The sequence below is a fragment of the Kryptolebias marmoratus genome, linkage group LG11 (assembly GCF_001649575.2).
Source record: "Kryptolebias marmoratus isolate JLee-2015 linkage group LG11, ASM164957v2, whole genome shotgun sequence".
Lineage (NCBI taxonomy): Eukaryota > Metazoa > Chordata > Actinopteri > Cyprinodontiformes > Rivulidae > Kryptolebias > Kryptolebias marmoratus.
Window position 1 is genome coordinate 24,852,445 of NC_051440.1, and position 13,557 is coordinate 24,866,001.

Genomic DNA, 13,557 nt, shown 5'->3' on the forward strand with positions numbered 1-13,557 from the left:
ACAAACTCTTTGTGTCTGCAAAACATGTGAGGAGAGCTGCAGACCAGGGACAATCCAGAAATGCTCATGAATGTCAGTTTAGAAGCTATCAAAGTTCTCAAATAAAGCACATTTGAGAATGTCAATGTTTGTTGGTAATTATCTTACTAAACTAGTAAGTATTTTTGGTTTATATATTAAAAGTTATAGTTTTTTATTGATTTTAGTAAAAAAAAAAAAATAGCAACTTTTAGGAAAATGCCCCGCAAAATCAGGCATTTTAGCCCGCAACAATCACAAAAAATCCCTGTGAAATCCTGGAGGGACTGCCAAATACAAAAAAACTGGGATGCTGCACAAAATGTAAATAAAAAAAGAACCCGTATTTTATTCACAATGGAACATAGGAGACTTATGAAGGGTTCAAACTAAGAAACTGTATAATATTATGTCAGCAACTTTAAAAAAAAAGACAAAAGGATGTAAAAGTAAGGGATACAAAAGCATTTCCAGTCTGCATAAAATCTAAAAACAGTAGAATAGTTTCAAAATAATGTTTTCCAACAAAAAACTTTCAATATCTCATAATCAACAGTTCATAATATCATCAAAAAAAGATTTCAAGACCACAGCATTATAAAAAAACATGGTGGGATTACTTTAAAGTAAAATCTTGCAGTGTTTAAACTCAAACAGGCCGTTTCCAGCTCACCTCGTTGGAAAGCGCAGCAGAGGTCCGGCCTGCAGTCGCTCTGACCCTGACAGATCGTCCCCTCGCTTCCTCTGGTGGCGTTCACGGTACACTGACCCCAAACACACATCTGGTCCAAGCAGCACTCCTCGTCCTTCGTGCACGGCTGTGTGCAGAAACACAATCAGCTATGCAAACACGTTACGTAAAGCACGCGCTGTTGCTGCGTAACAACACCACAGCTGGGTCTTCGGTTTACTGTAAATGGGCGGACGCCACAAGTATTACAGTTTCGTAGTTTTGCTTATGTGACAACACTTTAGATGAGTCTGGTGTTTTTTTTTTATTTTTGATTCTAAACAATAAAAAGTTCCTCTTAACACAGTGAACTTCCTGTTGTTCTTTGAAAAGATTAAGCTTTAACTATCAGTTCCACAAACAACATTTTCTGTAGCCCTTTTTTAGCAGCCAGCAAAAAAAGATTTAATACAAATACTGTAAATTTCCTAAAGATGTCACCTTTAAAAGGGCAAAACTGAGAGGATCAGATATGATATGCTGCTGAAACTAAAGTTCTGTGGAAAAACAGTCACATGATCCCAGCAGGATTTCAGAGATTGGAACTATAAAGTTGGAATCACTTTAGATAAATTAGTTAAACCAGCTCAAAGTGCATCAAATCTGGATCACACAGTAAATATTAATCTGCTGGTAACTGGTACTAAAGCTTAATTAAAGGAAGCATACTTTATTAAAAGGTAATAAAACAAGGGGTCGGAGGGGCTGAGGGGATATGTGCAGCTTTGCAGCTAAGTTTGTCGTCTTGTGTGAATGTGTAGTTGAAGCAGGAACACAAAGAACCCCCACCATGTCTGTCAGTATGCAGGGGAGACACTTGGAGCTCTCCATCTTATACAGGCAGTATTTCAGGTCCCCACAGTCCTCGTCCACCATGCATTCCTGCAGGGGGACAGATAACAGTTATCTAATGTGGACACGATTTAAGTCAACCTCCCAAAAAAAGCGCGTGGACATGAGTGGATTTATTTATCATTTAAATTCAAGTTAGATGACGGTGACCAAGCAGTCAGCTAAAAATAAGCATGTGACCATTTCACAGTAACAGTTAACCCTCTCATAATGAAGTGCTGAAGATTTCTGAAGTTGTGATTCTGACAGCAGGTCCGTCTCCATGGAAACTGCATGACGGACATAGTCAGCGACATCCAGATTAAAGCAACCTCTCCTCTCATCTGCGCTTATTTTCTAACCCATATTTATATATTTTTTTTAACCTTTTTTATTTCCCAGGTGACGAAGGGCAGACGTTCTGACAGAACCAGACTAAAGAACCGGTTGGTGTTAAGCTGCACTTCCAGCCTCACCCAGATGAGAGCAGAACAAAGTTGCGTAAAAGTCTAAGAACAATTCAGCTTTTCTAGGAATTATGTGCTTATTTTAAAACAAGAATAAATCAGGGAGGGCATTAATTCATCTATTAAAAGGTGCAGTTTATAACAGAAGCTTAAATCCTGTTCCAGGATTCATTTATCATTACATGAATGAGTTCCCTCTTGTGTTCACAAGCACTGATTTTTGAGAGAACATCGTAATGGTCTTTGAGATTGGAACATGTTCTTGAAAATAAAAAACACGAGCTCAGCAGTTGTCCAAACATCTCCAAGGAAAAGTCTCTAAACACATGAAAGTTCAACTTAATTCAGTGTTAGGAAAAAACACATTTTAATCAGAGTTTTCTTCATGTTGCTGTTTTTCCTCACAGTATAGATCATTTTAATGAGCTCTATATTTAAAGTTCAAAACTTAGAGTCATTTTAAAATATTTTATATTTCAGAAAACTGTTCCCACTTTGGAAGAAGAAGTTGACTGATATTCTCTCTCACAACCAGGGGGAAAAACTCAAGTAATGATCGAAAAGGGGAGCGTACCCAGCCTGGGTTGGAGGCTTTTATGCTTCCTGGCTTTTTTCCTTTTCCCCCCAGTAGCAAGTGCTATTAACCTAACCACCATCTGTACAGCTGCCAGGAAAGAAGCGGATCAAAACCGCAGCGAACAGCAGTAATGATCTCAGTCTCTGTGAGCTGGCCTCCTGTTGGCCAAAACTATGAAAAGTAGAGCGGGTCTCTTTCCTGGATGAGCTCATTTTATGGGGGGAAAGCAGCCACAGTTTCAGAAAGCGCCTCACCTCTCAGTCTCCTTTCACAGACACTGGAAGTTCACGTTAAATTTATAACTTTAACTCTGCTGATGTTTAATAATCTTCAAATTGCAGATTTCTTTGTGGATTGAGCATGTTGCTCTGTTATTTGACCATCTGAGGAGAACTTTGGGGTTTTATTTCAGATTATTCTTTCAGATCTCTTCTGGCCTTTTGTTGTGTCTGGTTTTTTATTAAATGGTTCCCATTTTTGTTCAAAGTTCTGTTCTCCTTTTTCACCTGCAGTCACTGAAGGTTCTTTCTTCCTCCAGGTGGCCACTTTTAAATCATCCTTTGTCCTTCTGAGCTCTTTTGCCATTTTCAGAAGCTGTTTATAGATTTCTCACCTGGATGACCGAGTTTTTTTTTGTTTTTTTTTTGCTTTTTCTGTATTATTTCCTGCTGCCTTTCTCCTCTGAATGACTCGAAGGTCGAACAGGAAAAACAAGAAGACTCACGTGATCCACGCCGTTCCACTGACCAGAGACCTCCAGATGGACGTGTGAAAGACGAGTCTCTCCTGTTCTGTTGTCGGTTTCCTGCAAATATTAACAAAGCACCGTGCTGTGAGAGACATGTAGGACTAAACGACAATATAACCCTGCAGCTGGTACAAGGTTTTAAAAGGCTTTTTTAAAAAGGGTTTTAGGAGACCCACTTTGTCTGTCCTATCCAGGACCCGAGTCGCTCCGTCTCTGCTCTTCATCGTCTCCATGGTCCTGTTGTGGAAGCTGGGAGGCAGATCCAGGGATGATGAAGAGAATTTTGCATTTTCCGTGGTTATCTAATGGATATAATGTTGGAATACGTCAGCAGATCTTCCCTCTTCCTACATTTAATCTCAACATATTTAAAAGCAGGACAACACAAACAAAAAGTGAGATGAAGTGAAATCCTGCTTACAAATAAAGACCAGGCACCTCCACACTTTAAAAAGACGTTTATGTTGAAACAACAGCTTTAAAATAACTTTAAAATTGTGTATCTGAGTGGAAAAAATGGGAAGTTACACAGTTTTAAAGCTCAAAACCTTAGGATGTTCTGAATTTCCATTGAACAGTGAGAAAAGTTGTCATCCGTCACAAAAACAGGGTTTTTTTAGAGGTTAATATGAAACTTTAAGCAGATGTTCTTTAATCAGAAGCTTTTCCAGTGGTGAAAATTAAGTTAATCAGTTATTTTTTATACTTTAAAAGATAGCATTAAACGTTTTTGCACCCCAAAGATTGAGTTGGTTGCTGCAGCAAATTATAATTCAACAATTTCAACATTTAGCTGGTGAAAACAAACAAACAAACAAACAAAAAAAAAAAAAGAGTCTTTTCTGAAAAAGTCTCTTTGCACCGTCAGGAAAATCAAGCAGCTTTTGTTGGAGCAAAATTATTAAGACGAGAGCAAATTCCCTTTAACACAAGCCACCAGCCAAGAAAAAAACGTATTTATTATTTTAGGAGATATCCCTGCCAGCATCACTCAGGGAAACAGGAATAGCTCTGGTGAATTTAGACAAATAAAAGAGCTGAAAAATGTTTTTTTTTTTTTTTTAAATTATCTAGGAGTTTCAGATCCTCACAAATCAGCTGGATGGCTCTCAGCCACAGGAGTTCCTCTGGGTTTAGGATCCAGATGAACACAAAGTGAGTCAGACTTGAAGCAGACATGGAAACTATGCAGTCAGACTTTTCTCCACCCTGATGGTGCTCTCTGATCAATCTAGCCTCGTTAGGTTGTTTTTTTCCTCCCATTATTTCCTTGTTCAGGTTCGTGTCTGAATGCAGAAATGAAAGGCAGACCTGGTCCACCGCCTCGTCCAGGAGGTGCTGCGTGTCCTCCATCAGCTCCTCCACCTCCCGGAACATCTCGTTCAGGCTGAGCGGACCGCGGTCCACCGAGCCCCGCAGGATCACGGCCCGGCCGACCGCCCACAGCAAACCCAGAGCCCAGAACCCAGACAGGAACCCGAGACCGGACATCTTTCCTCCTCTTCCTCCTCTTCCTCCTGTCTGAGCTGCTGTGACGCAGCTGGACCAGTTTTATTCGGAAACTCNGAGGAGCGCTGGTGGGTGGGTGGGTGGGTTTAATGGGCTGGAAAAGGCATTTGGTGAAGAAAAGTTCAACTGATGGTTTATATGAGGCATAAAAAACAACAAATACAGCCTGTGAAGAGTAGCTAAACTAACTGTTAAAACCTTTTCAGCCCCAAGATCAAGAATAAAAAGCCTTCAGTCAGAGAAATGTCATTTTTACGCCACACACTAAAAACGGTCCAACCCATCTCTGGGTCAAATTTGGACCGGGCCAGCCCGTCAGGTTATCATTTTAACCTGGGTTAAGTTTTCTGACACAAACTGAGTGAAAATTACTGATTTTTTGAATTAAAGCTGCAAAAAAGTTCTGAAGTTTAACCCAAAATTCAGGTTATTGGATCATTACAGCTTAGGCTGGTGCTAAATCAGATTAAACTGTCACGATCCTGGGCTCTTTGTGTTTTATTTCATAGATTTAAAGTTATTTTGATTTTCTTTCTTGTGTTTTGTTTTGTTATTCCAGCAGCACCCAGTCGATGAGTGATTTCCAGGCTGCTGCAGAACCGTGGCCCTCCAGGACCAGGACTGAGTGCCAAGACTCTGCTCCTCAGTCAGTCCTGCTCCTCTTTTCTCACCTGTACCTCGTTTACCAATCAGATCAGCTGCATTCACTCCTACTCTCATACTGTCATCAGTCCATCCTGCTGTCTGTCTGCATTTGCCTTTTTGTTTGTTAAAGTCTTTATTTGTGCATCTAGTCCTCATGTTTCAGTCTGCATCCTTGAGTCCTCACCACTTCTGACAGAAATGTCTTCTCACAAGTTGTTTTTTCTGTCTTATTCATACATTTAGTTGTGAGACTAAGCTTCTCATTAAGGAAACTACTGAACATTTAGCAGACAAACATGTACAGGCTGCCATAGAAGATGCCACCTCCTCCTGCAAGGAGGACCGTCGAGGTCAGGTTACATGTAGCTGGATGGCAGGCAGGGAGGATACCTGGCCGTGGCAATTCCTGGATATAGTTGGGCCCAAGTCCTGGATAAGACTCTTCTACGCTGGAGTTGCCCAGGCAGAGAGGCGCTGGCAGGTGTGGAGATACTCAAGCTCCCAGCTGAGTGCCTCGGTGATGGAGTTTTGGAGACCCTGAATTCGCTGGAGGGATTATGGATCCTCTCTGGCCTGGGAACACCTTGGGATTCCCCAGGAGGAGCTGGAGAGTGTTGCTGGGGAGGAGGATGTCTGGGTTTCCCTTCTGGACCTGTTGCCTCTGTGACCCGACCACAGATAAGAGGCAGACAGACGGACGGACGGACATATACAGGCCAATGTTAAAAGAGTTAAAAATAAAAATAGGAATCGGTGTCAGTTTTGTTACTGTGAGCCGGTGTTCTGCTTCTTTCAGCTGCAAGAACTCAATTTTTGTTTCTTTATCAAATCAAAGCACTCCTCAGAACTTACCCTGCATTTTCACAGAAAATGTCATTTCTCTGACTGCTGGAGATGCCAACTTCCCTGCAACCCTGAACAAAAAATGGGTGGATAAATGGATGTAATTTCTTTAGTTTGTGTTTGAAGTGTGCTGACAAAGTTCTTGTCCAGTTTAATAGACAAAAAGCATTTAAACAGCATACTTCTAGTAGCTCCATTTGACCAAAGTTTATTTCTGTGTTCAACATGTTTCCCTGCAGAATTAAAACCACAGCTTTTCAGCTCTGATTAGACAAAATCTGTTTTATTTATCATCCATAAGCAGATCTCCACTGGCTCTTAAAAAGAAGGAACATTATGCTTCTTATCAACTTAATAAGAAACACATCTTTTCAGTTTAAAATATGGGACCATTCCTTATTAAGAGATGATTAGCCACTCTGCTCCAATTTGGTCAACTTTTGGCTCAAAATGTTGGGCTGTGAAGAAGGACACGACTCATCTCCGTCCCAGTATTTGGTCAAACCAACCCAACCTTTGACCCAACAGCTTCAACCCAACAGTCGAGTTAGCAGCTCAGCTGTTTTTAAAGCTGAGGGACATGAATCTGACACAACCCCAAAAAGGTTTAAAACATTTGTTCAAGAAAAACAGGATGTGATGCAGTGATTTTAATCATTTTAACAAACACCAATAGGAGACAATATATTTGTCTTGTTTTGTTTTTTTCTTATTTAAAAGAACATTCATTGAAGTGACTCATTTAGGATGTTGTACCCATCTTTCACCACTTGGGGGCAGAACACGAACAAACATCTCAGTGAAGTTATTTAAGAACTGAAAGTTTCTTTTTTAAAATGTGGGATTATTAATAGTTATGTTTATATCAATAAACTAATCATTTTAATTTTGTAATATAAGCTTTTGTCCAATTTAGATGAATAAAACAACTAAAGAGTAACTGTTTAAAATAAAATAAAATAAAATAAAATATAAAGTTTTTTGTTTCGTTTTGTTTTGTGTTGATCTTATCTGTGAGATAAAACCAAGACAAGTTTTCTGTTTCTGGGCTGCAAGTTTTTAAATCCTTCATCAGATTAAATCTGAACCAAAACACTGTCCTTTCAAAATAAAAGTCTAAAACCAATGCTTAAATTTGAATCGGGCTTTTATTGTGAAAAGCACCGAGCGGAAGTTCATTCCTGCGCCGGAACTTGACGGAGGAGCCGTCAGACTCGGGCTCTGAGCGGCTGACTCGAGAGCAGCAGGTCGCTGAAACAGGACGGTACCGGTCCCGGGGTTCCGGAGGTCAGCTCGTGGACCTCGCAGCAGCGGACGGGGGAAGCCCGGAGGTTCGGAACCGGACGGCAGGTGGGTTCGGGTCGTTCTCGCGCTGACAGACTGAGCGCGCGCCTGACAGGACGGGCTTTCTGTGACAGGGAGCTGAGCGCTTCTCACTCATGTTTCTGACGGTTTGAAGGGATTTTAAAGAATAATTTGACTGAATTGTCTTTAATTGAGCTCCAACTCGGAGCAGCAGGCAGATCAGAAATAAAAGCAGCTCCATTTATGACATTCGGACACAAAAACAGGTCATTATTTTCTTATTTCTGAGTTTAATAAATCAAACACAGTGAGAAGAACTGAACCAAACAGCATTAGATTGTTTAATTTATTAAAATTAACTGTACTGACCCATTTCTGTAAGAATCAGACAAATCCAGCTGCTGTAAACAATCCAACCCTAAACTTATTGTTTTATTTTTATAGTTTTTTGTTTGTTTGTTTTGCACTTTCTTTGGACTCCGTCTACTTCAGAGTTCTTTCAGGACATTTCTGCTGTGGTTTTTGGTTTTGTAACTATCACACTTTTTTAAAATATTGAACTTTATTTACATCTTTTTTTGTTTTTTCCTCATTGAAATGCATTGCAATCTCTAAATCCTTTAAAAACTTTCTGCCTTTTGAAATCTACCTGCCCTACGTGTCCTCTTTGTCCCCTGAAGCATCCTTTTTGTCTTTGTATGCGTCCTTTGTGCCTTTTTAGATCTTCTTATGAGTCCTTTTTAGTCTTTGTGCATCTGTTTTTTGTCCTTTTAGTCTTGTTATGGGTCCTCAGTTTGTGTGTTTTTCTGTGTTTGCATGCATGTGAAACAGTGGAAGGGTGATCATGATTTTAGTGGACATGTCCCATCAGAAATGGAGGTGTTTGTGGTTTTATCTGTTGTGTGGAGCAGGTGACTCGGAGACTCGGTGTCTCCTGAGAGCTGAAGTCCAGTCGGGCAGAAATGGCTCACCTCCCTCCTGCTGTTAGGGATTAATGTTTCAGAAGTCTTTGGGAAAACAATAAATTACTCCTAATTAGAAGGTTTTTCTTCTGTTCTATTTATTGGTTTGTGTAGATAATTTAAATAAATTAAGGAAGAGCAGAGGTCAAAGCTTTGGTGACATTCCTATTAAAGGTTATGTTTTTAAATATTTGTGCAGGTTTTATACCACAACTTTCTCTCTGCTCAGCAGGGTTTTAACTTTTATGATTTCATTTGTGGTTTGCTTGATTTAAACACTGCAATGGTGGAAAAAAACTACTTTTCAATAAACATGCTTATAGCCAAAGTCTAAATGCTGAACATCCTATTAAAGCTGTTCCTGTTAGTTTGCAGTTTTATGCTTTTGAACAGTAGCTTTGTGTTTGCTGCTACGCAGACTTTGGGTCAGACAGGAAGACGGAGCGGAAACCCGACGGCACAAATGTCTAATATCTATCAAATCGAGATAAATATTTTCAAAATAACCACCGGCACAATGAATTGAAGGAAGTGAAATGACCAAATGTCACAAAAATGCTTGTGGGGAAAAAGGATTTACTCAGTTTTCTTTAATGAAAGGAGCTTAAACCTTCAAACAGAAGTGTGTCAGACCTGGATGGGTTTTCAGTCTAATACTTTCTGAAGTTTTGCAATTTTAAGCATTTGCTTTTTTTCCCCAACATCAGGTGATACTTTGTGGTCGGGCTGCAAGTATTTAATCCCCTTTAGGAACTCCTTTAGTGCTAAACTCACTGCAGCAGAAAGAAAAATCTGAGGCTCAATTCACTGAAATGTTTTTTAATGAGATTTCTGCATCAGATATTGGTCTTATGGCTTTCATATTGGGGTTTAAAAAAGCTTCTTAAAATATAAAAAGGTGCTGGTTCTGATGTGAAAAAGATCTGACTGAAGGTGTTAAATCAAAACGCCTCAGGTGGGGGTAGTCATGACCATTAAAATAAGCATAAACATCCTAATCAGATCCCGGAAACATCTGAGTCATCTTCTGACGATGTGAAGGAGCAGCGGCTCTTCTCCGAGCTCCCCCCAGATGACGGAGCTCTTCTCCTGATCTCTAAGGCTGAGCCTGGCCGCCCTACGAAGGAAGCTCATTTCAGCCTCTTGTAACCAGGATTGCTTTCTTTCGGTCATGATCCAAACCTCGTGATGGAACGAAGCTGGACCAGTAAATACGGAGCTCTGGGTTTCATCTCAGCTCCTTCTTCACTGCAGTGAAGCAAAGCAGCATCCTCCTTCCTGCAGGCAGGGTCCTGATCCGTCCATCCATCTCCCGCTCCTTTATGGGCCTTTAAGGTTGAGAACCGTGACCTGAAACTTAGAGGAGCTTAAGTCTCATCCAAGCCGCTTCACCTTCCGCTGCAATCTGCCCCAACACTCGCTGAAGGTCCTGAAGACGCCGACGGAACCACATAATCTGCAGGCAGCAGGAAGGAGACCCCGAGGTCAACCTGACTGTACATTGACGAACATCACAAACAGGATCGGAGACCAGAGACAGCCCTGGTGGAGTCCAACCTGCACCGGGAACGAGCTCCACTTTGTGCCGAGGACGTGGACGCAGCCCCTGCTTTGCTTAAACGGGTCCCTGATAGCCCATGAATGTGACCCGGCCCTCCCACAGAATGCCTCTAGAAAATTAAGCCTTCTCCAGATCCACCAAACGCTTGTAGACCAGTGAGTTAGACCATCTTTGCAACTCCACAAGGATGAAGAAGAACTGACCCATAGTTCCACGGCCAGGATGAAAACCTCACTTTTCCTCCTGAATCTGAGATCCTACGATCAGTCGGATCCTGTCCTGTCCCATCCAACACCCTGGATTTAGAATCAGTTTCTAAATCTTTTAAATAATGTTTTACTGAATGTGCAAAATCCCTGAGCAACAAATAGGACATTTGGTTTACAAATGTGAGCAGCAGCTGTTTAAAACATTGGTTTAAAAATAATGCTCTTAAAGGACGACCCAGCCAGTACGTTCAGAGACATTTTTAATGTTTTTTTTCTTTTAAAACCCATCAGAACTCCATTGAATCTTTCATCGGCTGTCTATGGATTCCCAGTTTGCTTTCATCTTCTCCCTCCGCTCTGAAGCCAACCCTGGAGATGTTAATCTGGGACCATTTCATACTGCCGTTGGCTTCTTATCGGTGCCTGTGGGGCAAAGGAAAAAAGTTGCTGCACAAGCTGTCACTTCCTGGAATAAGCGTTTGACTTATAAGGGGGTGTCAGAGCATATATCAGTTCAGAAGAAGGGGGGGAAGCAGGAGCAGCAAGACAAAAATACACCAGGGGGGCCAGGCGTCACTGCCACCGGCTGACCAGATGAGAAAGGCCAAGTTGAGCTTCAGCTCGTCAGAGGGTTGTCAAAAACTGGAAACCAGTTTAAGGGACTTAGGTTGTTCAGGATTTCTCACATTAATCTGTTAGTGATTCATTAAGGAGATGAATCATTTATAATTGTTGCAGTTTATCCAACATGTAGACTGATATTAGTGTAAAAGTGTCGTCTATCAGAAGAAAATCTAATTTTTTTGAAGAATCTTGTTGTTCTGGTTGACTTTTCACCGCGTGGGTTTGAAGTTTCATCGTTTTTATCCATCCTGATGATGTGATCAACTGAACGTCCCATTGGGAGATATTGTGAATATTTATCGACCGCCACCAGGAAAGGTGGGCAACTATGTAAGTGCCTCTGTGTGTGTGTGTGTGTTCAGAAGGTAATGACTGGATGTACGGCACAACTAATCAATCTTAGCAAACACAAAAATGGCTACAACTCAGTCGGTTTTACAGATAATGAGCCAAACCTTGGTGTGATAGTAGCTGAGGGTCATCCCCAAAGAATAGTCTAAGCACTAACAGATCTTTGTTTAAAACTTTGGCAGGACGGCGGGCGATATGCATTCCTTCAAGGAATGCTGGTTTCACATTTTTGGCATTAAAAAAAAAACCACTGATTGGAGCATGATATGTTCTGAATCAGTGATTTACTGAGAGGCATTAAACAAACTTTAGATTCTTTAGAAGCAGATTTAAAGTTTTTCTTTTTAGTTTAATTTTTTGTGGACTTTTGCAGCTTCAATCCAAGTTTATAAAGTTTAAATTATCCTTTAAGCTGACCTGTCTCTGCCTCAGTCAGAGATGGATTTAAAACCGGATGTTTTCCAGCTGGTTGTTAGCTGTTTGTGAAACACTCGTCTTGTGTTCAAATCAAGTTGTCTCTGTTTGCAAAGAGTTCAGAGGCTTTTTGTTCTGGAGGTTACCATTGAGATTTTGAGGATAAAACTCTGCACACGTTCACCACGGGGGTCTAATTCCTGTTATCCTTCAAAATGTGAGCCCTCTCCAGGACATATGGAGGTCCAAATCCTGCTCCATAAGTTGGAGACTTAAAGAAACATCAAGTCTAGACATTTTATTTTATTCTAAAGCTGTGGAACAAACATTGATTCCTGGAGTGGATAAAATATCCCAGCCAGCAAATCTTTTGTGTCTGATGATCAACCAGCGTCCTTAAACTGTCTGTAAGTGCCTCATCCACACTGTGCATAGGTTGAAGGTGTAACCTGAGCCCAAATTTCTGCAGCGTTAATGCAGTGAGGATTAGGAGTTTGATTTCAGGACTCACACGAACCAATTAAAGCTTCTCTGAGCCCAACCAAACATATGGCGTTAAAGCCAGGCAGCAGTAATCTGGGCTGTAAGAGACGATTATACACCAACCAGAAGGGTTCCAGTTTGGACGTGATGTGATTTGTGTCACTTAGATGGGAGGAAAAATGGTTTTCTTTTCCAAACATGTGTTTCGATTAGTGTCAGTTTAAATATAAATGAATAAATAAATACAGTACCACAGTTATTTTATGCAAAACTTTCATTGATAGGAAAAAGCAGCCAAATCTGACAAAGACCACTTAAAGATTACAGGAATATCTGGATGTTTAGATGAAAAATACTTTATTAAAAAAGGAGGGATGAGTCGGGACTTCAGGGTCAGGTCCAGAAATCAACAAAGATCTGTGAAGTCAGCTCTCAGTTTAGTAAACTGGTGTGTTTGTGCAGAAGGTGTCGAGCTGATTGGGTTGAAACAGGTACCAACACAAAACCAGATGTGTGACTGTAAATTATAACATCTGGCTTTAATAAATGACACCAGTAGTGTTGTCTGTAATGTCCCCAAAATGACACTGGATAGTTACTGGATATGTCCTGTTCAAAATGTGCACCTGTTTAATTCTGATAATTGTTTTGCTTTTGGTTACTTTGTAGATGCTTCACCTTTGTTTTGTCTACTTTTCTGCACTTGACGTGGATGATGTTGGTAATTTAACAACAGTTTGTTTAGCTGTTATCCATCCTGGGGCAGAGAATGAACCCAAGCGTTTGTTCTTCAACAGAATGACGTTTGCTGACGGTTTCTTGAAATGAAACTTCCATTTTTATTTCAACAAAATACGTGCATGTGTAAAAATAGTCAGACCCTTCCATGGAACCGGCCTGAAATGATCTGGTTACAGGAAGACTGACTCCACAGCGTGTCCAACAGCATCAGTTTGTTGGATTCTGTTGTGGAGAAATCCACTTCCTTACGGGTCCTAGGCCTCACTTCCAAATCTTTCCTTTTACAGTCATTTCTGTTTACCAACTCTCCCGTGGACCAAACCTTTGGACCAAACATGACAATCACCACCATGCCCTTAATTGTCAAACTGTATTCAAAGAAACGGCCGTGTGATCTGATAAACCCCTAAAAGGAAGTGTTTAATCTCAACTCCCCGTTGATTGGCTGCTCCTCGCTGACCTTGTTATCTCGCTTTCTGTATATTTATGAGACGTCTGAATAGTAAACCCCGTTCAGAGATCTTCTTTGGTACGTATAA

At 40.8% G+C, this 13,557-nt stretch overlaps 2 protein-coding genes across 11 annotated transcripts in view; one reads left to right on the forward strand and one right to left on the reverse strand.

Moving 5' to 3' along the window:
* Window positions 1–4,906, reverse strand: part of dkk3b (dickkopf WNT signaling pathway inhibitor 3b) — a 5,913-nt gene extending 1,007 nt beyond the window's left edge. The window contains exons 1-5 of the mRNA XM_017428883.3: window positions 4,683–4,906; window positions 3,548–3,673; window positions 3,348–3,428; window positions 1,538–1,630; window positions 692–836 (exon numbers count right to left, since the gene is read on the reverse strand). Coding sequence (XP_017284372.1) covers window positions 692–836; window positions 1,538–1,630; window positions 3,348–3,428; window positions 3,548–3,673; window positions 4,683–4,862 — 625 coding nt within the window. The 5' untranslated portion in view covers window positions 4,863–4,906. The remainder of the gene's footprint in view (window positions 1–691; window positions 837–1,537; window positions 1,631–3,347; window positions 3,429–3,547; window positions 3,674–4,682) is intronic.
* Window positions 4,907–7,547: 2,641 nt separating this feature from the next.
* Window positions 7,548–13,557, forward strand: part of mical2b (microtubule associated monooxygenase, calponin and LIM domain containing 2b) — a 52,958-nt gene continuing 46,948 nt past the window's right edge. For 9 of the 10 annotated variants that reach the window (XM_017428921.3, XM_017428923.3, XM_037978143.1 and 6 more), the window contains exon 1: window positions 7,548–7,718. The gene's annotated coding sequence lies outside the window, so the exon portion shown is untranslated. Of the gene's footprint in view, window positions 7,719–10,992; window positions 11,360–13,557 lie in introns of those variants that run through there. The other variant, XM_017428922.3, reaches the window with a different exon arrangement.